This window comes from Mastigoproctus giganteus, chromosome 8 (assembly GCF_048544385.1).
Source record: "Mastigoproctus giganteus isolate SK-2022 chromosome 8, ASM4854438v1, whole genome shotgun sequence".
Lineage (NCBI taxonomy): Eukaryota > Metazoa > Arthropoda > Arachnida > Uropygi > Thelyphonidae > Mastigoproctus > Mastigoproctus giganteus.
Genome location: NC_143582.1, coordinates 113090157 through 113116486, shown reverse-complemented (window position 1 = coordinate 113116486; position 26330 = coordinate 113090157). Strand labels below are relative to the sequence as shown.

Below are 26330 nucleotides of genomic sequence, written 5' to 3'. Positions count from 1 at the left end.
TATTGATGTTTAACTGCCATTCAGCTAAATTGTGCAGTATCCTGGAGTTTGCATTAGAGAATTTACATCACTGCAGTAAACAAAATCACCTTCTCGAAAAAATAAATATATAAATGTATGCTGATGTTTACAAAATATTTTGGTGTCCCCTTACACCATATTTTGGTGTCCTCTTGCAGGAGATTCCATCTTTTTAGCCTAGAAGCCAAAAATTCAGCTTGATTTTTAGATAAGCTTAGATCTTGAATAAGATCATTTAGTGCCTCTTGAGTTATTAAGTGTATTTCTGAAAATGATAATGTCACTTCAATATGTAGGGGTCACTAACTTGCTGGTCTTCTCCATATTTGTTCTGGGTCTCACCATCAAACTCAAAATCATCTAGTTGATTTTCTTCATCCAAATTAATAAGTTTCTGGTGGTTTGGGTACAGGTAGTTCTCTCACTCTGCCAATAAGTGCAATTGGATCACATAGATGTAAAATAGGTCTTATAGCTGATGATATATTTGTATATTTTACAGTATGTTTAGATTTAGAGGTAATCCCTGAAATGATTTTTAAACAAAAATAACAATCTGTAGGATTTTCTTTTGGTTCCCTCCAAATCATAGGAATTGCAAATGGGACATAATAGTGAGACCCATTTAACCATGCAGTAAGTAATTTAACACAAACGATACAGCATCTGTGTTAAATCACAGCAGTCTCTGTGATTGAAAAGTTAGCTCATCACATGTATAACAAAAACTATTATCGATATATTTGAGGCATCTTAGGTAGTAAATACATAGAAACATTTAAAACATATACACACAGCGCTTAAAGGAAAGATCACAAACAATAATGCCTTAAACAAGTGACATCTTCACACAACTGAGCAGTCAGTCTACTCTGTGGAAGTTAGCAGTGTGTTATGTCAGGTTTGAACTTGTTTGAACAGCTATCTGCTACAAGTATAGATTTCAGGGAAGGTTCGAACATGTCTCAGCCTGTCAGACTACACAGAACAACTATTTCCATGCAGTCTGTATTTTTAAAAATTCTGGAGAAAGCACTACCATCCATTTCCCACCAAATTCTCTGAACTGTCTACAGCAATTACACTAAGGGATCTCAGGAAGATCAATGATAACTAATCTTGCAACAACCACACTGCATATCCCAGAAGCCTTAGAACAAAGACAGGAGCTGTCGGTTATATTTTATGGCATCCATTCTACATTTTATGCCATCTATATACCAAAGCTCCTACATATCTCAGAAAGCTATTTCAATTTTTGCAGCAATGTTCTCTGGTTCCTAGAATCTCTCTTATCCGAGAGGACCCTTGTGCTAAAGATCGGAACAAAGACCTTCATGCATTACATAACTGCTGGTGTCCTGTGTGGTGCTCTCTTCATGGCAATAATGGTGCCATTTTTGGCCAACAAGTGCAATTGGATCATATAGATTCAAGCTGCTTACTAGGATATCACCATCAGAATCGGCAGCACACAGCAAATCAACAGGAAATTACAGGATATTAGTATTAGCAGTGGCCACATGGTGCAAGGAAGCCTATGACTTATGCTGCACCAGCCAAAAAAAAAAATAAATAAATAAATGAATAAAATAAAATAAAAAATAATAATAAGAAGAAAATTAAAAAAAAAATAATAATTAATAAGAGAAAAGGAAATAGACAACCTATGCATTTCCCCCCTCCTGTAGATAAATGTCCAGCTAACCTTTGAATTTCCCCAAACTGTGAGCCTCTACTATCCATATAGGTAACTTATTCCGGTAATTTATAACTCGCTGGTTAAAATAAAACTTCCTACAATCCAGCCTAAACATCACCCCCGCTGTAACTTGAAATTATGGCCCCTAGTTCTGAATCAAGTCTCCTCTAAAGTGCCTAGTTTCCAAGCTGTGCAACCCACATATTCAAAGTCTTTCCTCATATGGATGCCCCTTTGCCAATCCCACCAGGCGAGTTACTCATCTTTGGACCAATTCAAGAAGCACCATGTCTTTCTTTAGGTACAATCTCAATACTTGAACACAGTATTCCAAGTGAGGTCTAACAATAGCCTTATATAATGGGACTATGATGTCCTTCTCTCTACTCATCATCATCATCATGAGCCGTTTTTTTGCTGGAGAGGCCTTCATCCTGCAATCCACTGCAGGATGAAGGCCTCTCCAGCAACTTTCCAGTTCCTTCTGTTTTGTGCAGTGGTCATCCATTTCCCACAAACTCATGAATTTCATCTATCCATCTCCATTGTTGTCTTCAAGGTTTTGTTCTAGCTCCTCTTGGGTACCATTCTGTTATTCGATTAGTCCATCTGTCATCATGTCTTTGAGCTATATGTCCTGCCCAAGACCATTTTCGTTCTTTAGTTTTGATAAGAATGTCCTTTACTTAAGTTTCACTGCCTGATCCATGCGTTTCTCTTATGTAACAGTCTGATTCCTAATATAACTCGTTCCATTCTTCGCTGTGTAGTTCTCAGCTTCTCTTTCATTCTTTTGGTGAGTGCCCAAGTTTCACTTCCATAAGTCATGGTGGTGAGTATATATTGGTTCATTATTATTTTGCGTTTCAGACAAATTGGGATATTGCTCCTTAGTATGTGACTATATTTTCCTGAATGCTATCCATTCAAAATTTATTCTTCTCTTGACTTCCAGCCATTTATCATTATTACAGCTAATGACTTGTCCCAGATAAGTATATGAATCCACCTTTCAATTACTGCTTCTTCAATCATTATATCCATTTCTGTGGCATACTTGTTCATCATTACTTTTGTTTTTGTCATATTCATCTTTAGTCCGAAATCCTTTCCGACTCTACATAGCTGATTAAGATTTTCTTCTAATTCTTTTGGATCATGGCTTATGATCATAATGTCATCTGTAAATCGTAGGCTTAGGTACTCTCCATTGACATTGACTCCTTTCTGCGATCAGTCTAATCTTCTGAAGCTTCCTCAAGGGCAGTAAACAACTTCAGAGATATTGTCTCCTTGTTGAACTCCTGGTCTCAATTTTAAATTTGCTACTGTCTTTGTCTAGTCTAATAAAGGAGGTAGCACTCTTATATATTTTCTTCAAAATCATAATATATGGGGTATCTATGCCTTGTCTTTCCAGTGCCTAAACATTGCCTTATGCTGTATGGAGTCAAATGCCTTTCCGTAATCCACAAATGCCAGGCATAATGATGTTTTATATTCATTTGCTTTCTCCATTAGCTGTGATATTACGTGAAGGTTGATCCATAGTTGTGAATTCTGTCCTAAAGCCATCTTGCTCTTTCGATTGATTCTCATCAAGTATTCTTTCTAATCTGTTAGTAATGACTCTTTTGAACAACTTGTAGATGTGGAATAACAATCTAATTGGTATATAATTTCCAATTTCTGATTTATCTCCTTTCTTAGGCGTCATACCTTTTCTAATGCATTTTGTGAAGTCTTGCCAGTTTTTGTGTCATATATCTTCCTCCCAATTTTAACAATTCTACAGTAACTTCACCTTCCCCTGGGCTTTCTGATTTTTCATTTTCTTCAAAGCATGTTTTACCTCATCAGGAAGGATATCAGGTATGTATTACTAATTTGTGATCCATATTTTCCACTGCTGGCATCATTCCCTTGCTCCTTGTATAATTCTCTATAGTAGTCTTCTGCTATTTGAATTATGCCTTCTCTGCTATTTATAAGTACACCATTGCTATTCTTCAGTTTCAGTATAATTTGTCTTTCGGTATTAGTACTCATGGCTGCTGATTTAAGTCCTTTGTTTTCCCTTAATGCTTGTTCTACTTTGCTTGTTTTAAATCTTCTTATGTCCTCTGAGTCGTTTTCTAATGGCTTGCATAACTCAGTATACTCAATTTTATTCTTGTCAATGTTTATCTAGCTCTTCATCTGTCGTCTTTGGTTCATCATGACAAGTGTTTCTTGACTAATTTTTTCTTCTTTGGATTTCTTATCTCTATTAGCAAACTATAATATAGCTAACTATCTCAATGGATTAAACCTCCAAATCAACCGTCTGAAATCGGCACATGTCATCTTTTCACTAAAGGGCAGCCCAACAATGCTAGTTTCTCTGTTCAATGGCTCTTGAGTCACAACTGTTCACACGCACAAAGATCTGGGGTTTATTTTCGCTCCAAGGTATCCTTCACCGAGCACATTAACCTCATAGATTCAACACTGACTTCACAAAGCTTGGTTACCAAATAACAGCTGCTCCACACCAGTGACCCACACCTGGTAAAAAGATACATCATATATCTCTATCTTACAGCACTATAGATCTCAGAGATGTGGGCCTCAGCTGTTGAATCTAACATTAAAAGAATATTTGCCGCTGAATTCTCGCTGTTAAAATGGGCTAACACCAAACCCACCTTCCTCCAGCTCTCAAAGCAACACAGCTGGCAGATGCCCTTCAACGATCAGGCTTCGATCATACATTGGAGAAAGAAGATTGCTATTCATAATCAAGACAGCTACCAGAAAAATTACAGAGCCGAATTTCTGGGATCTCTGCTCTTAATGCATCCCTCCCATTATCTCCGGTCTTTAGCACAGCTGCTAGCAGACCATAACTGGCTAGTGCTTACCAACAGATTCCTTCCAAAGCAAATGCTGCCCTCACTGCAAGTGATCAACAGTGACTTGCAAGAAGTGGTCAACAACAAAAAATACAGAAAGGGAATCTTTACTAAACTGAAAATTTAGAACCATGCTGTGCCTACAATAGTCGATGTATAAAATAACATGTTGGTTGTTGGGTTTTATTGGCGCATTAGCAACTAAGGCTATAATGCGCCAAAACCAGGTGATGTAACATGTATGCATGCATGTATATATATGTATTATGTAACCTGTATGTATTTCTCATGTGTATCTCTTATGTCTGTATGATGTAAATATGTATTGTAAACCCCTGACACCACCATGCTGTGATGGGAATAATTGTATGTAGGTTATACTACAATTAAAGATTCTATTCTATTCATTCATTTTCTGAAACTTCACTCTTGCTATTTTATTACTGTATTATTTATGTAAAAATTTCCATAAATATTTTGTGTGATAGAGAAATTCTGTTCGCATTTTTGAATTCAGCAAAAAAAAAACCCCCAATTAGCAAGAAATGTTCCTGTGATGAAATTCTGTTGACCAGTGTAATGGGTTCATGGGCTGACTGTAATAGAAGTGGGTGGATTATAAGCCTGATGTTTTGTTCAGTTATGAAAAGTGTTTGTGTGATCTTTTGTACCAAACCAAAATTGTTAACTATATTAACAGGTTCTGCCTTTAACTCAGCTTGCCATAAATTGGTATGCCCAACTCTCCTGTGACAAAGGCTAGTATATCTAGGCATAAGAGAGAAAAACCATTCCCTTCAGTAACTATATTGTTTGTGCATGCAGTTATGTAGGTTGCCTACTCATGTGCTCCCAGAAATTTTAGTTAATTCTTACTCTAGTTGTGCTGTTTTTGGATTAGCACTTTTCCTGATGATGCTGTGTGAAATATTATTAAATGAAACCTTCATGTAATGATTTTATTAATGATATTTCATTTTACGTATATTTCTATATGCTATGATAATTGAGCTTCAGAAATCCCCCCCCCTCTCTTTCATGATCCTGGAATTTACATATAACTGCATCTGTAGGTTTCCTACTCGTGTGCTCCCCAAAATTTTAGTTAATTCTTACTCTAATTGTGCTGTTTTCAGATTAGTGACGTGCCTGATGATGCTACGTGAAATATCACTGCATTAAACCTTCTCTGAGGCTAATTTTATTGTGTATAATTCTGCAGTATAACTGCTGCATTCATCTGGTAGTGATATGGAAACCGTAAAAGAAGAAAAGACAGCTGCTGCACCAACAGCAGAGTCTGTTTTTCGACTATCTGTATATATTAGGGAACTTTGAGCATTATTAAATGTGTGGCATGGCATTATGTAACTCCTCAGATAGAGTTCACGCTGTTCTAGTTGAAATTAAAAGATTGTTACTGCAAAGTGAGAAACGCCATCAACTGGTTACTTTCTGTTGGATTCCAGCACATTCTGGGATTTTTGGTAATGAACTGGCTTATAAAGCTGCAAAAAATCCAACTACTTTAGATTTACCCAATATCCCTGTTCCAGCATTAGACTATCCACAAATCATTCATGCTGCATGCCTAACAGAATGGAGCACTCTGTAACTCTCAAACAAATAAACTCTTTCAATTTAAACAGGGTCCTAAAATTTAGCATTCCAGTGTCCGTACATCAAGACAAGAAGGAGGAGTCCTTTCAAGAGCAACAATTGGTCATACCCATTTGACCCACCTTCATTTACTCACAGGAGATGTGCCACCACAGTGTCCACATTGTTCTTTAAATCTGACTGTTAAAGACCTCATTGAATGCCCATACTATAAACAAGACAGAAATACAACCCTGCTGTCATTAGTTAACCTTCAGAAACTGATAACTAGAGAATGTCATTGTGACAATGCAAATATTCTTGAATTTTTCGGCGGCTCCGTAGCCAGGTGGGCAGAAGCGGCAGTGCGTAGCACACGCTTCTTGATTAGACCGGGGTTCATGCCCATGACCACCAAATACGGAGGATGCGGAAAGGTCAGGGAATGACCACCGCATATCTCCGGAGCAATATGGCCTTAGTTGCTAATGCTCCTAAAAACCAAATAACAATAACATAACCTGAATTTTTCAAATTTCTGAAGCAAACTGGAGTTTTTAATAATTTCTGATCTCAGCCTTTTGTACGTTACGAGTATTTCTCATCTAATTATACAATAAATGAATAGGCACATTATAGCCAAAGCAGGTTAGGCTCCATCAAACCCCAACAACAACAACAACGGTGAATTGATGTGGGATTTACTTAAAGACATAACTACTGTCAAGGACAAAAGGAAGGACTTTTGCTTTCACAGATGTGGCTACAATGGCCTCAGATAGTTTTAAATTCTGTGCAGTAGGATCAATTGTTGATGTTTACCAACAGCAAATTCTAATTAGGCAGAATGTTTGAAAGTGGTCATAGAAGTTACCAGGCTTTTTACCAATAAGAGATGTTGTATAAGGATTAGACCTAAATGGATATCAGATGTACTGATGAGACTCGTGCAGAGAAGAAAAATGCATGAGATGCATATAGACTATGAGGTGATAGAGAAGTAGTAGACATAAATGTACAGTCAAATCATAAAGGAGGTTAGACAAGCTAAGGCTGATTACAAGAAGTCTCCACTACACAATGCAAACATAAACCACAAAGACTTCTTTATTATGTAAACACTAGAAGGAAAGGGATGAATCACATTGTTCTTACTAGATCTGAATAGTTTTACTGTTAATAATCCTGCTTAGTTTTCTGACAAACTGAATAAGTGTTTTGCATTTATATTCACGTAGGTGGCATTTTTCAGAGATGGAGATTTCAGAAGTTTATCAAATTCCTACAGGGAGCTAAGTAATTGTGGAAAGTGGAAGAGAAATTATTGAAGCTAAATGTAAAAAAAAAGCACCAGTGAGGATGGGATGTGCACAGTTATACTGAGGGAGGCAGCAAAGGAGGTATGAAAACCTCCTTTTATGCCTCCCTCAGTTCATCATCATCATCAGCCATTTTCAATCCACTGCATGATGATGGCCTCTCCAGAAACTTTCCAGTTCCTTCTGTTTTGTGCAATGGCCATCCATTACCCATGAACTCATGAATTTCATCTATCGCTTGTTTCCAAGATAATCTTCTCTTTTAATTATAAATTTCACGATTGTATGCATAAGTGCATGTACACCAATGCTAAGAGTTTGGTAAATAAATTTGATGAATTTGAGGCATTGCTCAGAACATCAAAGGCAGATATTGTTGGGATATCAGATGTGGTGTCACACAGATATAAGGAATGCAGAACTGGAATTTGGGGAGTACAATGTGTTCAGGAAGGATAGGAAGGAAGGAGGGGTTATGCTATTAGTTAAGAAACACATAAATTCCAAGGAAGTGAAGCTAGTCGACATCACTGGACAGTGCAGTGTCGAGTCAGTTTGGTGTGACATAAGCATTGGGAGATCAAAATTGAGAGTAGGAGTGTGCTATAGGCCTAATGACTCTGATGAGTATAATAAGAAACTGTACAGGGAAATAGTGGGCCAGTAAATCAGAGAGTCTTATAATGGAGGATTTTAATTTCCCAGATATTGACTGGAATTTGTGGGTTGGTCACTCACACACTAGCAAGGCTTTTGTGTGCCGACCGGGCTAGCCGGGTGGGTGAAGTGCCTGCCTGGCAATCCAAAGGTTGCGGGTTCAAATCCCGCCTCGGGCTTGGATCAAAGTACTGCAAAAACCTTGGGAGGTGCATTATGGCCACAGAAGCCGATGTGCCAACAACTTCCAAAAAGGAAAAAACGCTTTTGTGGATTTATTGGATGATTGTTTTCTACATCAGTATGTTCAGGAGGCAACTAGAGGGAGTAATACTCTTGATCTGATTATCAGTAGTGATTCTTCATGCATTAAGAATCTTCAGATAAAGGAACCACTAGGTGGCAGTGATCACAGTGTGCTGAAGTGGGATCTACTCAAAGAGGTAACTGCCATTAGGGGTAAAGGGAAGGGTTTTTGCTTTCGTAAAGGTGACTACGGTGGTCTGAGACAGTATTTAAATTCTATACAGTGGGACCAACTGATGATGTTACCAACAGCAAATTCAAAATGGGAAGCATTCAAAGAATTTATCTTGGACGCTACTAGGCTTTACATACGAACTAAGAAATATTGATCAAGGTTTAGGCCTAAATGGATGTCAGATGAACTAATGAGACATGTGGTAGAGAAGAAAAATGCATGGGATACATATAAATTAATGGGTGACATGGAAGCCTATGATAGATATAAGCTGGTCTGTAACCAAGTCACAAAGGAGATTAGGCAGGCAAAGGCAGATTATGAGAAATCCTTGGCAAAGGATGCAAAGAAAAACAACAAAGAGTTCTTTACCTATGTAAACTCTAGAAGGAAAGAGATGAATCAGATTGGTCCACTGGATATTGATGGTTCAACTGTTGATGATCCTGCTCAAGTGGCTAAGAAACTAAATTAGTATTTTGCATCTACATTCACCCATGAGGAGTTATTCAGGGAGGGGAATGCCAGAGGTTTGTTTGTTTTGTTTTAGTTAGTTGTTGGCGCATCGGCTTCTATGGCCATAATGCACCTTCCAAGATTTTTGCAGTACTCTGATCCAATCCTGAGGCGGGATTCGAATCCGCGACCTTTGGGTTGCCAGGCAGGCACTTTACCCACCTGGCTAGCCCGGTCGGCAATGCCAGAGGTGAGTTAAACTCTGGCAGTGAGCTGGATGATTTTGTAATAACTAAGAGGAAAGTGGAGGAGAAATTGTTGAAGATAAACATAAAAAAGGACTGAAGATGTGCAAATGTTACCACAATTCACAAAGGAGGATCAAAGGGCAACACAAGTAATTATAGACCTGTTAGTTTAACTTCTGTTCCAGGAAAATTAATGGAGGCACTGGTTAAAGAAGCACTGCAGGATCATCTAGACAAGACTTCAGTTATAGCTCGGACAGAGCATGATTTTTTTAAGGGGAAGTCTTGCTGACCAATTTGATTGGCTACTATGATGTGGTCACAAAGGAACAGGATGCAGGGAATAACTATGATATCATATATTTGGATCTTAGAAAGGCTTTTGATACTGTTGCAAATGAAAGACTGCTGCACAAATTGGAGCAGTGTGGCATTGGAGGCAAATTGCTCCTATGGATAAAGGGATGGTTGAGTGGGAGAAGACAGAGAGTGGTAATCAATGGACACTGCTCATCGTGGACTAATGTTATTATTGGTGTCCCTCAGGGTTCAGTATTTATAAATAATATTGATGATGGTGTACCAAGCTTAATGTCCAAGTTTGCAGAAGTGTGGCATTGGAGGCAAATTGCTCCTATGGATAAAGGGATGGTTGATTGGGAGGAGACAGAGAGTGGTAATCAATGGACACTGCTCATCGTGGACTAATGTTATTATTGGTGTCCCTCAGGGTTCAGTATTTATAAATAATATTGATGATGGTATACCAAGCTTAATGTCCAAGTTTGCAGACGATACGAAGGTTGGCAGGGTTGTTAAGGACATTAATGACAGTATGCTGCTGCAACAGGATCTAGAAAAGTTGAGCAGATGGGCTGAGAGGTGGCAAATTTAACATTGACAAATGTAAAGTACTACATATGGGAAGCAGCAACCCCAGTGTAGTACCACAGAGTGACATATCAACTCTGTGGTGCTACACTGACAGTGGTAGACAACGAAAAGGACCTGGGGTGGTTGTGCAGGCAGATATGAAGTTCTCTGAGCAGTGCAGATGGGCTGCAAGAGTAGCTCATGGTGTCTTGTCAATGATAAACAGGAATTTTTCTAGCAGGGATAAGGGGGTGATTATCCCCTTATATAAGGCAATGGTCAGGCCACACCTTGAGTACTGTATACTGGTCTGGAGGCCTCATTTTAAGGATATAGAGCTGTTGGAACGAGTACAGAGAAGGGCAACAAGATGGAACAAAGGGTTGCTCTTACGAAGAAAGGCTTAAATTTTGCAAATTACAGTGTCTGGAGACTAGGAACCTGCGAGGTGATCTGATTGAGGTGTATAAAGCCCTGAATGGTTTGAGCATGCTCAATCCTGAAGGAACTCTTTCTCTTGCTCAGAATAATCATTTGAGAGGGCATAAATTCAAATTGAGGAAAGACAGATGTAGGATAGACGTGCGGAAGTTTGCCTTTAGCCAGCGGGTGGTTGGTTGATGGAACAGACTTCCGTCATTTGTTGTGGAAGTTGATAGCCTAAATAAATTTAAGGCAGAGCTGGACAGGTACTTGGAACGAACATAAGGGGTGAAATGGGAGTGTGTGTGTGTGTTTTTTTTTTTTTTTTTTTTTTTTTTTGGCTGATGGTGCATAAGCTTGCTTTCTCTCATCATATGCCTCTACTAATGCTAATAAGCATTTTTGAACGGCACACACAAATTGCAACTAACACGATTCACGTGGAGTAAGTAGTTTACCTAGCTTAAAAAAAAGGAATGAAGAGAAAATTCTGAAAATTTGTTTTTTATATGATTGAAGATTTCAGTAAAGGGAAAACTCATTTCACCATAATAACGCAAAAAGCCACACAATTCCAGCTATCAGTATTTTCACAAAAGCAAATAAAATGGAATTTACTACCCATTTATAATTGCTTGCAGTAACAGAAAAGCCCAATAAACCGGAAAGTGCAAATTGTTTTTATTGTTTATGGTCGTGACCTCCAGAAATGTGCTTTAGAAAAATATCACAAAGGCGTTCAAAATTTATTCTTATAACAGATCATATGATAATGATGAAAGTGTAGGGAATTTTAATACTTTATTATTATTATTAGCCATATGGTGCAAGGAAGCCTGAGGCTTTTGCTGCACCAGCCAAAAAAGAATTTCTGAGTTACAGTGAGTGAGTGAGTGAGTGAGTGAGAGAGAGAGAGAGAGAGAGAAGTAAAAGAGAATTAACAAAAAAGAGAAGAATGATGATATCCAGCTCAGGACCTTGGGTGTGCCAAGCCCATACTCACCAGATGTGAGCCCCTGGGGTGAATTGATTTGAAACAATTTACAAACCACGCTCACGACCTTTTATATGGCCTTAAGGTCAGCTCTGACCTTAAAAATGACAATTTAGAGATATAAATAGCTTAGTCATACAGCGAAAATTTCAACTTCCGAGATCTTGAAACAAATTACCTAAAAACAATGTGTTATTGGGTTCACATTACGATATTTTAACGATACGATGGTGTCTCTGGAACTGATAGTATCGTGAAGTGGGGTACACTGTATTGTATAGCTACGCACGTGGTTTGGAATGTGGTATTTATGAATGTTTAACATTCATTTTTCGCAATTAATGTTCATATTTTCGATTTTGTTGATACTTGATACTTGGGGAAAAAAAACTTGTAAACCCGGAAACTCTTAAAGCGAGACCTGCCTGTATATAATATCAAAATTACTTTTTGCATCCAGTTCCTTTGTTACTGCATCACAGTATTTTATCGGATTGGGAAGACAAGATCACACTTTCACAAATACATGCCGTGACTGCAGTATAAATGCATTCCTGTCCAGAATGGCCCTGCATTACTTTTTTAACCAATGACTTCATCATTTTCCGAATAGATCAGAAGTCAAGCTAACAAGACTGTATTTCCTCAGGTCAATGTTTGATCACTCTTTGTGAATTAGGAATACATTCACAGCGACCCTCCCTAAATCAAAGGATGCTCCCATGATTATGGCTTTGTAGCCATAATTATGAAAGCATAAACTCTTATCAAAACTAAATAACTAAAATGGTCTTGGGCAAGACACATAGCTCAAAGACATGACAACAGATGGACTAAGAAAATAACAGAATGATACCCAAGAGGAGCTAGAAGAAAACCTGGAAGACAACGGCGTATTGATGTGTGAAAATTTGCATTCAGCCTGTGGATAGTTGATTATTGTAACAAATGTCCATCTGGTGCTGTAGAAGTGGGTAGCCTGAATAAAGTACTAGACAAACTATTAGAGAGGATGAATAGGCAATATGAGAATCCCCCCCCCTTTCTTTTTTGGTTGATGTTGTATAAGTTTGCTTTCTCACTTCATTGCTAATACTAATATTAAATTGCACTCTAAAGTATTGAAATCAAAGATTCGGTATTTTAGTTTGTATGAAACAGCTAAATCTGCCACAATCTCAAGGTACAAAATATAACAAAAAATGGTTTCAATAGATTTTTTGACAGTTGCATGTGCCGAAATTGCATTTTGCATGAATATGGAACCAGAAGGTATGCACCCTGATGAGAATAATTAAATATATGATAACACCAGTTAGCTTTGACATTATCAGTATTGTTTGCTCTGTGCTGGCAAGAAATCTTCATTTGTTATCCAAAATAAACAAGAATTCATGAATTATGCATCACTAATAGTATTTTCTGTGTTTTTATTTCAGATATTGCAATCCCAAAGGGAAGAAACAATAACAAGAAGGCATTCTATGGTGAGTAGATATACTGTCAAACTGTGTTAGACTGATTGAATTAATAACCTTCTCTTCTGCATTTCTGAAAAGTTGTTCATAAACAACTGGAAAGAGTGTGCTTGCAATATGAGAATGTTCTTTTACTCACTTGTTTATAATTAAATTTTCCGGCCATTAAAGAAGGGGTATCTTTTTAAGTACAACCTTTTACCTCTTAAAAGTTGTATTTAAGAATAGGCATGATCGGTACCTACTAACAAACCTGTTTTATTTGATGAAATAAACAAGTCCCAAATCTCAGTTCTGTCTAAAATTACACTAAGTGATAAAGCACCAAGGAAAACACAAAAGCAACATGCCACTGAATTGCAACAATCAAATTCAAGCAGCATGGACAATGAAGATGTAAATGTAAAAGACAAAACAGTACTAGATCTTCATGCAGAAGATGCATGGAGACTGGATGTTCATCCATTGGAATCAAAGGCATAGAAGAGAGTACATATTATGGATGCCCTTTGTTTCCTAGAAAAGATAAGACCAAATATGACTGTCAAAAGTAAACTGCTCACAAGAAACAGACAGACTCACCTTCCCTCTTCAAAACAAAATAATGCAGCATATAATACAATGGAATTGTGTTATATGCTGCATTATGCAATTATAGAGGTTTATGTAGTAATACTGATGATATCAACAATTTGATCTCATGATAAAACCCTGTAGCCTTTTGCTTGCAAGAGACTAACTTAACTCCATAAGTAACTTATTCAATTAAAAATTTTACAGCTTACAGGAAAGATATTCTTCAAGTTCTGCACACAGAGGCATTGCAATTTTAGTAGATTATAAAATACCTTCTAGAAACATTCTGCTTTAGACCCACTTGAAAGCTGTTGCAGTATCTGTAGCAGTGGGACAAACACTAACTTTATTCTAATTGTGTCTTCCATGTAACAATATCTACACATTGAAAGAATCAGAAGATCCTATAAAACAAATAATATAACCTTTTTGTCTTCTTGGTAACTTCAGTGCACATCATCCACTGTGGGGCTCCCTCAAGGACAATAGAGGTTAGGTTCAGCTGGTCTAGTACCTTTTTCTTGACAGAAAAAGGTACTAGACCAGCTGAACCTAACATTAGTGAACACTGGTTATACTTGCCTTTCTACGGGATCTGTATTAGAAATTGCCTTATCTGTTCATTCCTTCCACTTGTTTTGATTATAGATTGGGCAGTTTTAAATGATCTCCACAATAGTGGTTATTTCACAATTATATCTATGTTCGACTTAATATGACAGATCATCACCTCGTCATTTCCATTTTAAAGTCACTGGGACTGGGCTTCCTCAACTTTCCAATTTCTCTCTCTCACATGGCAGATTGTGCACCTTCCTTCCATGTTGTTTTAGAGTATCTTCTTTTTCTCTTCCCTTATGGTGTCCACTCATAAATTCTTTTTAGCCATCTCTCTTCATTCACGTGGAGATGTCCAAACCATCTCAACCTCCTCTTTTTTTTATCCATGCTATAATATCTTCCTCTGCATGCATTGTCTTCTTATTTCCTCATTTATAATCCTCTCTAGCCTAGACACTCTAGCACTCCAATGCAGGTAGTCCATCTCTAGGGCTCCAAGCTTCTTTTTGTCCCCCTCTTTCAATGTCCACACCTCACAGCCATAGCAAAGTACCGATTCCACTAATAACTGTCCGATATTTTTTTTTTTATTTATAAGGTGATAGTATTGAGGGCACTAAGAATCTTCCTATTTTGATGAATTGGTATGTAAACTTTCTCTTTCCCCAATCCTTCCTAAGTTATACTACATCCTAAATATTTGAAAAATATTTAGAGACACCATTATATAAAGACACTATAAAGACACCATTAACCATACCTCCGGATAAAAATCCACTACAGTAACACCAACAGAATAAGCAAAGTGCTCTGAAAGAGATAAGCAAAAATCCACTGATACTATGGATATTGATGAAAAAGCATATCAGGATGATCCAGTTCTTGAAATTCATACAGAAGAAAACATGCACCCTGCAAACCACTATTTACAAAAATTGAAAAAAAAAAAAAATTAGACTGGCACAAATACACCAGCTCCCTTTAGAAACTGGGTACACCTTCAATATGCATATTAGTTCATTGGAACTCTGGTGAATACAAGCTTTTGCCTACAGTAAATAAATCTGACCACATAAAGTACAGAAAGGATGGAAATAGCTTCAATATGCCTTATAGAAGAGGGTCATTGCTATCAAACTCCAGAACCCTCTCTTTAGACCCTCTGACCCTGTCCCTCTGCAAACACTTTTGGAATCAGTCACAGCTCACATTACAGTTGTTATAGCAATAATTTCTTATGCAACTCTCACCCAATTATTCCTATGCTTTTGCTAATTTTGTTGAATTAGTTAATCATTTACTAACCTCATTCTCTACCTTTGCTGACTCGAATGGCTATCCCTGTAGGTTGCTTTCATCTTGACAAGAGAAGATAAGTAGAAAAAAAAATTCTCGAACGGCACAACTTAACATTAAACAATAGCACTCACCTATATGCATGTCTACCTCTAGATCTACTTCTGAAATTAACCTATCAGTATGCTCTCCAAATTTGCATCCTCTGGTTACAAAATAACCCTTATAATAGTGACCACTTCTCAGTGGTATGAACACTCTGGATAAACTCTCCTTCAAAAACTGAAAACTGAACTAAGAATAGTCTGGTGATTTGACAAACTAAATGTGCCGTTTTTTGGATGAAATATAAAAAAATGACACATTTAGATATGTAGCCTATCACATCGCTTACTTCTGACTCTTCAGTAAAATGTATGAACAGATATGGAATAAAATCAGAAGAATTAATGGTTAATATCCTCCTATAACCACTCCACTATTATTTCTGAAAGAGAAACTAATCCTTGATCCTCTTGAAATTGCCAGTGCGTTAGGTAAAATACTGGAATGCTTTCAGCCTTGATCTCATATGAGCCAACCTTTCAGTTGCATGAAATACAGACAGAAAAATAAAATTTGACTTTTAGAAGTACCCACCAATTCTTATAATATACCACATTTTTTCTATTCTAAGATGCACCCCCCCCCATAAATGCCTCTAAAAACAGGGTGCGTCTTATAATCGATGGCGTCTTACAGTCGCAGTTTTTTTTTTCGAATTTTCCTGCGCTTTGCACAGCACCACATGTTTTTTATGTGGAAACTCCACCATTTGACCATTATCGCATTCTCCAATTCCATTGGAGAATAAAGTGGCATGGGTGATTTCACGTGCTTTCAAAATGTGAAGCCACCGTTATTTCATTATAGTGGAGCTCACTGCGCAAAAATTAGGAAGTTTTGTTTCTATCTTCGAAAGTAAGTAAGAAGTGGAGTTACTGTATTTCGTTAATTTTGATCCCTTATTGCACATTAAAATGTCAAAAAGATTGCACTACGAAGCTGCATTGAAACGAAAAGTTAGTGTGTATGCAAAAGAACGTGGAAATAGAGCTGCAGGTCGACATTTTGACATTAGTGAAGTAAATGTTTGTCGTTGGAGAAATGATCGCAATTCCATATTTTCATGCAAAGCAACAACCAAGTGCTTTACAGGGCCAATGAAAGGAAGATTTTCACAAGTTGATGAAGCTGTGATATGTTTTGTAATGGAGACACCTGCAAAAGGATTACCCACCACTCGAAAAGCCATGAAATTGAAAGCTGGAGAAATTGCTAAGTCCCTCAGAATAGAGAAAATAATTTTTAAAGGCAGTTATGGCTGGTGCGACCGACTCGTGCGTCGTAGTGGATTATTGTTAAGGCGCCAAACATCTATCTGTCAAAAAATTCATGTAGACTTTCAACAGAAGCTGATTAACTTTCAGCGACAGGTGATGAAATTAAGGAAAAAAAGAAACTATGAGTTTAGTCAAATTGGAAATGCTGATGAAACCCTGGTCTTCTTCGATATGCCTCGAAATTGCACCGTCAATGCTAAAGGTCTAAACAAATCAAGATTATAAGCACGGGCTATGGAAAGCAGTGTATCACTGTGATTCTATGCATCACTGCTGATGGTCGAAAGTTACCACCGTATTTAATTTTAAATCAAACAACCGAACCGAAGAATGAAATTTTCCCCAAGGATGTGCGTGCACAAAAAAATGGATGAATGTAGGCAGAGCTTATGGAAGACTGGCTAAATGTTATGTGGAATAGACGTCCTGGAAGTCTTCGTAACCCACCTAGCATGCTAGTACTTGATGCATTTTGTGGACATTTGTCCGAACGGGTCAAAAATAAAATCATGCAAAAATGTGGTGACTTGGATGTGATTCCTGGTGGCATGACTAACCAACTGCAGTCACTCGATGTTTCATCAACAAACCATTTAAGGATTACTTGAGAAAGGAATATCAATCCTGGCTGTTGACTGACAACCTTCTGCTGACACCTTCCAGAAAAAATTAAGAAAGCGCCGGCATCAAAATTGGCAGAATGGGTATCGACAGCTTGGAAGCTGATCCCAGAAAGAATAGTCAAGCACTCATTTAAAAAATGTTGCATCACCAACTCTCTCGATGGCTCAGAAGATGATATATTATGGGATAATGAAGATGATGGTTCAGAAGTATATGACCCTGAATGTGAAGTAGACTCTGATATTGATTCAAATGCAGATATTGACAGCTCAGAAAATTCAGAAGGAAGTGATGAATAAAATACCTACTGATAAATACCGGTACTATTGTTGTTAGTAAATTTAATAATGTTATAATAATAATATTTGTTAGATTTATTTTAGTATTTTATTTTATTTATTTAATTTTTCTTAGAATCGAAGCTTTTTTTCTGAAATTAAGGTACTGAAATTAAGGTGGTCTTACAATCGATGGCATCTTAGAATCGAAGAAATATGGTACCTCTTACCATGGTTGAATTAGACAGTGCATTTGCACCCTCAAAGAATAATGCTGCAGGCCATGATGGAGTTCATTTATTCCATGATGATTTGAGTTAAGCTTCCTTAACTGCTCTTTTACAATTTTTTAATAGAATCTTCAGTGAGGACCACCCTGCTAGCTGGTTGGCATTCTTAGATCAGCAAGGTCCTTCATCAGCTTTCCCAAAGCAAGTGTCAGACCATATTGATCCAAAAAAATATTGACCTAGAACCATGCCCAGTTGTTTTTCAAAAACATTAGAAAAAATACCATACTGAAATGATTCCAAATCAGTGTGGCTTTCAAAGAGATAGGTCAAACAGTCGATCTTATGGTAAAAGCTGAAGCAGCCATCTGAAATGCATTTCTCAGAAAAAGCATGAGATAAGTCTTGATATTAAAAAAGCTTTTGATGCAACCTGGTGAAATATGGTATTCTTCCAGATCATATGAATTCAGCCTTTGAGGTTAGTCACCTTCCAAAATTTATTCATTTTCAAGTATGTTGCCATTCTGCTCTCACCGAAGCATACATGCAAGAAGAAGGAGTTCCTCCAAGATTTGTGCTTACCACCCCACTCTTTGCCATCTGGATCATTTCAGTAGCTAAATGTATGCTTCACACATTAGAAACATGCTTGTATACTTATAATCTTGGCATCTCATGCCATTTTTAAAATATGAATCCAATTGAAAGACAGCTTCAGGGCATTATTGAACGTGTTTATTGGGTTAAAAATAATGTCTGTTCATTCTCAAAGAAAAAATACAACCACTGTCAAACCTTACCGTAAACTTAATTTATTTATCAACACAGTGATAGATTTCTTCGTCTAATACTCCATAAAAAATTAAATTTTCTGGAACATGCTAAATGTATTCTTACAGCCTATTTAAGGAAATTAAGTTTACTTATGGTATGTCATGTGGTGCAGATCTCTTGTATGTGGTCTGACAAAATCTATTGAAGTGACTTGATCCAGTAACCATATGACCTGCACAGGGCCATTTGCATATTAACAATTCAGTCTTTACAGAGATGCACATGTATCTCCATTACACCTTTGTCAACATGCTCTGCTATTAGCATTAGTTGAGGCATATGATGCAAGAAAGCAAGCATATAGAGCATCAGCCAAAAAAAAAATTAAATTAAATTTAAAAAAACCAAAAAAAAAAAAAAAAAAAACCTACCCATTTCACCCGTCCGGTCACTACAAATGTTTGTCTAGTTCAGCCTTAAATTTATTTAAGCTATCAACTTCCAACAACAGATGGAAGTGTGTTTCAGCAATAAACTACCCACTGACTAAAGGCAAACTCTGCACATCTATTCTACAACTGTCTTTTCTCAATTTGAATCAATGCCCCCTCAGGTTCATAATCTGAGCAAACAGAAGTATCCCATCAGCATTGAGCCTGCTCAAACCATTCAAGGCCTTGTATATCTCACTCCGATCACCTCACAGGTGTCTAGTCTCCAGATGCTGCAACTTACAGAATTTAAGCCTCTCTTGGTAAGAGCACTCCTTTGTTCCTCTCACCAATCTTGTTGCCCTTCTCTGTACTCGCCCTTATAGCATCTCTACATTCTTCCTAAAATGAGGCCTCTAGACCTATACATAGTACTCAACGTGTGGCCTGACTGTTGCCTTATAGTCAGGTATATATAGTCAGCTTGTCTCTGCTAGCAAAATTCCTACATATCATTGATAAAACTCCATGACCTGCTGTTAAACTGTGAAATTGTGAATATCTCATTGAATGGTTCCAGTAAAACCATCGGTAGATGTATTAATTTTAGACAAAAAGTTAGTTTTGTGGAAAATATTAAAAAAATTACACCTAAAATGCTGTAAAAAAAACCAGTATCCTTTGAATTCAGTTATCAACAGAGAGTTGATTGTTGTACCCTATTTCAGCATATTGAACATTACTCAGATCAAAAGTTGTGCGCAGTATGTGATTTGGATAAACAGAGTAACCATCAAAGACTGGACCGAATTTAATACAATGCCGTTCACTTAGCCACAAGATCATTTTGTACATCCCAAGTACATATGCCGAGATATACAAGATGTAGTTTATATGCTGAATCTAATGAACCACTACTGGACAATTGCCACAAACTAGTGTTACTGCACAATGCTTATAAGATAAAATCCATTTCTGACCATCCAACAAGGCCAGTTTTGTTCGTGCCATAGCAGGAAAATATATAACATGTTTGCCCAAGAACAGATCATCCATTAGGAATATCCTAAACACATCAGGAGATTTTAGTAAATTTCCACCTACAGCTCATTCAACAACTCTCGGCCTACTGTATTGAAATATCTGATGCCAATTGGTACCTTTTCCTTCCATAAATAACATTCTAAACCATAGGAAAAGCAATCTTATCCAGGGCTGTCTGCAGCTACATGTTGCTCATTGAGCTGTTTCCAGCCCATACCTGTGTGTAAACCAACGTTTCAAAATCAGAAACCACAGTTGTTGCAGCAAAGTGTTCCTGGATACTTACTACCTTGTCACAACCCACCCTGTGGAATATGACATATATAGAGTAGAACTCTGTGCAGTAGATATCTTTATACTATCTGAAAATGAAACAGCTATAAAAAAAAGCACACATGTACCCTGTATGCACAAAAGATGTTTTATGTGAAAACATCTTTGACAAAAATGTGAAATGGAAATGATGCAAATTACGTCACATCCTAAATAACACTAATGCAGTCACTAACGTTGATTCGGTAGAGTAGGTAGCAGGCGTGAGCACACTACTTACTCTACCGAACTACTAATCATAACTACTGTCACATACTACTAATAATATAGTGTATGGTTAGTAGTTATACTAACCATATGCTTTATAGTATATTAGTAGTTGTATTAGCCTGGCTCTCAAACTAGGTAACACGAAGGATGTTTGTGCTGGGTATAAATAATTGAAATGAATTGTTATTTCAAACATTTCGGACTATTTCTTAAATATATATTTTTAAAAAAATTTTTATGTATTTAAATTTTTAAAGGTTTTTTAGAAAAAAAAAAGTATTATTTGTCTGTTGACACTTTTAATTGGCCATTAAGGTGCACTTCGCCAGTGTCTCCAAAATTCACTGAAATTTGTACTCTTTCTTGGAGATAACCCATCAGCAGCGCAAGATCAGAAATATTTTTTAGTGCAGCCTGATTAGCAGTGTAAGAGTGTCGAAAGTAACAACAGTGTTGACTATTTAATTTCTGTGTGATTTGTAATAAATAGAGTATGAAGAGAAGGTAACTAGTGGGCATGAGCATAAAACATTACATCGTTTATAAATTCGGTGGCTGTTCGATTTTAATAGCTGTTAGATTAAACCGTAGAGGTGGATATCAATATTCGTTTTGGAAATATTAAGTACAGGCAGTTTTCGCTTTACGAGTTTCTAGGTTTACAAGTTTTTTTTCCCCAAGTATCAACAAAATCGAAAATATGAACATTAATTGCAAAAAATGAATGTTAAACATTCATAAATACTGCATTCCATACCACATGCATAGCTATACAATACGGTGTACCCCACTTTACAATATTAATCCGTTCCAGTTCCAGAGACACCATCGTATCGTTAAAATATCGTAATGTGAACCCAATAACACACTGTTTTTTAGGTAATTCATTTCAAGATCTCAGAAGTTGAAATTTTCGCTGTATAACTATTTATCTCTCTAAAATGTCATTTTTAAGGTCATGAGTGTGACCTTAAAATATGGCCTTAAGGTCACGCTTGTGACCTTTTTAAGGTCATGATCGTGGTCTTTATGGTCACGAGCATGGCCATATAAAAGGTCGTGAGCGTGATTTGTAAATTGTATTAGTTACCAATTCAAATCATTAAAATGCACTACACTTTCATCGTCATATGTTCCATTATAAGAATCAATTTTTGAACGCCTTTGTGATATTTTTCTAAAGCACATTTCTAGAGGTCACTACCATAAAACAATAAAAACAATTTACACTTTCCGGTTTATTGGACTTTTCTGTTACTTACTGCAAGCAATTATAAACGGGGAGTAAACTCAATCTTCCATTTGCAAAAATACCGATGGCTGGAATTGTGTGGTTTTTTTACATTATTATTATGGCGAAATGTATTTTCTCTTTACTGAAATATTCAATTCTATAAAAAACATAAATACATTTTCGGAACCTTCTCTTTATTCCTTTTTTTTTAAGCTTCTTAAACTTGTTACTCCACTCAAATCATGTTAGTTGCAATTTCTGTGTGCCATTAAAAAATGCCTATGCATGCAATCATGAAATTTATAATTAAAAGAGAAGATTATCTTGAAAACAAATGCCTCTTGAAATATTTCTGAAGAAGACGACTCCTTGTGCAACAAACCAATGAGTGCCAAGCCAATAATGAGTGATCAACAAGTGATCAACTATTAATAATATGGATGATAATGAAGAATAAACATTCTTTAACATTTGTAAGTCGTAAATAATTTCTCTGTTATTATAATTTGCTTGATTTTACAGGCTACATTTTCATTCGTTTGGATATATCAATCATTGTTTAAACATAAACTAATTAGCTGACTAATTTCATTGATAATGAAACCCCTATTTTTAGCATTATGCCTGTGGGAAATAAATTTGTGCTTTACAAGTTTTCACTTTACGAGTGTGCGCTAGGAACGAATTAACTCGTAAAGTCGAGAACTACCTGTATGTTAAATTGAAAATTTATTACATTTTCTTTTTTTTATAATTAATTTTGAATTATTTTTGATAATTATTATTGTTATATAATTATTAATATTTAATTTTGATTCTGAAGGTTTATTTCTTTTTTTATCATGAAACTTCAGAAACTAATGCTAGTGATTTTATTTATATAAAAAGTTTCAGTCCGGCCAGAATAAAATGGGGTCGGGTATGGGTAATGAATTTGAAAAACAAATTCGGGCTAGAATTGGGTTGGGCCATCTAGACTTCGGGCTAGGTTAAGTGGGGAAAGCTTTTATTCTTGCATAATATTACTACCCACTACTTACTCTACCGAATCAACATTATAACTGAGTTTGCATCATTAAGGGTCATTTAGAAAGTAACGTCATTTCCATCTCTCAGTATGAACAATGTAACATTTTATTCTCATACCCACTAATTACTTTACTGAATCAACGTTAGTGACTGAGTTAGCATCGATCATACTAAGAGATGGAAGTGACATCATTTCCTTTCATTTCCGTAAGAAAATTTCGTTACCAATTGGTTTTGCTTCAGCCTGAAAATATAGTAGGTGCCCCCAAAGATGTTTTCACATCATAGAGTATTGTGTATGCTGACTCCTTAAATGCCTTATAAGCATTTCAGAGCACGACAACCGAGAATAGCAACAGAGAATCAGGTTGTGTTGGATTTTAACCTAGAGCAATTTTGAGATTGCAGGTTGGCTGACATAGTGGCAAAATCAGCGGATATATGAATATCTTGCTCTTATAAGTACTTATTGGTTGAAAGAGATAGTATTGATGTTTTTGCTTTCCTGCAAACAGAAAACTTCTTTCACAACTTCTAAGGGATGGAAATACATAACCTATAAAAAAATCATTTAACCAAAGATATCTCTATTTCTACAAATCCTAATCAACAAATGAAGTTTCACATCGACCTTTTGATGTGAAAAGATCTTTGGCGGCACCTACTACATTTTTGGACTGAAGCAAAACCAATTGGTAATGAAATTTTCTTACAGGAATGATGTCAGTTCCTACTCAGTCACTAACGTTGATTTGTTAGAGTAAGTAGTGGGTGTGAGAATAAAATTTACATCATCCATACTAAGAGATGAAAATAGTGCAAATGACATCACTTTCTAACTGACGCTAATGATGCTAACTCAGGCACTAACATCGATTCGGTAGAGTAAGTAGTGGATAGTGATATTATGCAAGAATAAAAGCTTCAAAGCCACCGAAGTAGCCTCTTGTGTCGACAAAAGAACAAGTTCAAAAACAGAGACCAAAAAAAAAATGCAGAGTTTAATAAAATCTGCTCAAGATTTTGATCAACATCAACCTTCTAAATAGTGTAAATAAGTAGCAGGTGTGAGCATAAAATGTTACATCGTTTATAAATTCGGTGGTAGATTTCAATATCTGTTAGATTGAACCGTTTAAAAATTTAAACGGTTTTGATTCAAGAATACAACAATAAAACAATCAGTAATTTTTGGTTATGATATCATACTATTCTACAATTCCACTAACTATTTGAATTATAAAAATACCAAATCTAATTTCATTTAGCAACCTATAAGAGTAATTTGAAGATGGCTAAAACTCTAGCTGAGTGAAATTGAGAGAATTATGCAAGAATAAAAGCTTCAATACCACTGAAGAAGCTTTCCATGTTGACAAAAGAACAAGTTCAAAAACATAGATCATGTAAAAAATGCAGAGTTTAATAAAATCTGCTTCTCCAGATTTTGATCAACATCAACATTGACTTCTCATCAAGAAGCTGGACTGTCAACAACACAAAATTATATTCAAGGAGTTCCAGAAGATTTGAGTTCAAATGAATTAACTGAGGATTTTCAATTGATACCTTACCTGCTAGACAGAGTATACTGCAACAACCAGCTTAAATTGCATCATCCAAAAAGAAACAAAATCATATTTCAGCTCAGTCATCTGTTGTAGACCCTCCAACATTTCAACAGTAGTCGAGCATGAAATCATTTACAAGAACATTGAACATTTCCTTACTCCTATAAATAATTTGAACAAGAGTTTCTGAAAAATACATTTGGAACTGGTTGTGATATCTGTGGTCAATTATGGCATGAAAATGATGTCAAATTGTGCACTCCAGGAGGATATCCGTTACTTCTCCTAGAATTTCCAACTGCAGACGTAACAACGGCTTGTAATACTTGTCGAGCATCTCTCAAAAATGATTCCATTTGAACATTTTCAAAGAGCAACAGTTTCATTTATTCCACCTCGTCTGCATTGATTGGATTTAGTGATTAAGTGGCTCATTTCTCCTCATATACGATTAATGCAAATTAGAAGACTAAGACATAGTTTCAGCTAGAACTTTGGGCCAAGTTATAAATGTTCCTGTAAATATTAATTCCATGGTCAATCATTTGCCTTGGAGAATAGATGATGATTATTGCATTTACATTTGTATCAAATGTAAGAACATTCACAAATTGAGTTATTTAATGGGCTTACAAGAACCAAGCCCTTACTTACAAGATGTAAGGGCTTGGTTCGTAAAAGAGATGTAAAGGTTTGGTTAATTGTTATTGTTATTTGGTTTTTTTTTTAGGAGCATTAGCAACTAAGGCCATATTGCTCTATGATATGCGGTGGTCCTTCCCTGACCTTTCCGCATCCTCCATATTTGGTGGTGACGGGCTCGAACCCCGGTCTAATCAAGAAGCGTGTGCTAGGTTTGGTTAAATGATCTACTTAAGACTCCTTGTATTGTCTATATGATATCGAGATTGATGAAGAACGCTTCGTGGAACATGATGCTCCTAATGAACATGATGAATGTGATGAAATGAGTGAAAACTGAGGTTTGGGTCGGGCCGAAGACCGAGTGCCATATACTATATACTAGAGGTCCGTGCAGACCTCTAGTATATAGTATATGGTTAGTAGTTATACTGTGTGGTATAACTACTAATATACTATATACTGGACCTCCCGACTTACCTAATACTTGTCTTACACAAATTCGACATTACGTAAGTTTTTGCTGGCTGGTGCAAACTGAAAAAAAATATGGAAACATATATTGCATCTGTAGGGATAAATGGTGGTATTGTGAAAATATCATAATGTGAGAATAATAACGTATTGTTTTTTTTTTTTTTTTTATAATTCGTTCCAAGTCCTTGGAAGTTGAAATTTTCGCTATGTAACTAAGCTATTTATCTCTCTAAAAGATCATTTTTGTAATAGAAATTTCATACACTTTCATCATTATCATATGTTCCTATTATAAGAATCAATTTTGAATGCCTTTGTGATATTTTTCTAAAGCACGTTTCTGGAGGTCACGACCAAAACACAGTAAAAACAATTAGCACTTTCCAGTTTTTTGGGCTTTTCTCTTAGCGCAAACTATTATAAATGGGTAGTAAACTCGATCTTAATGCATTTTTGATAATACTGATAACTGGACTTCTGTGGGTTTTTA

General features: G+C 36.4%; 1 protein-coding gene across 3 annotated transcripts in view; it reads left to right on the top strand.

Moving 5' to 3' along the window:
- Window positions 1–26330, top strand: part of Nedd4 (E3 ubiquitin-protein ligase Nedd4) — an 811340-nt gene that overhangs the window by 280271 nt on the left and 504739 nt on the right. For all 3 annotated transcript variants that reach the window (XM_090378867.1, XM_090378869.1, XM_090378870.1), the window contains one exon: window positions 13107–13154. In XM_090378867.1, coding sequence (XP_090234993.1) covers window positions 13107–13154 — 48 coding nt within the window. The remainder of the gene's footprint in view (window positions 1–13106; window positions 13155–26330) is intronic.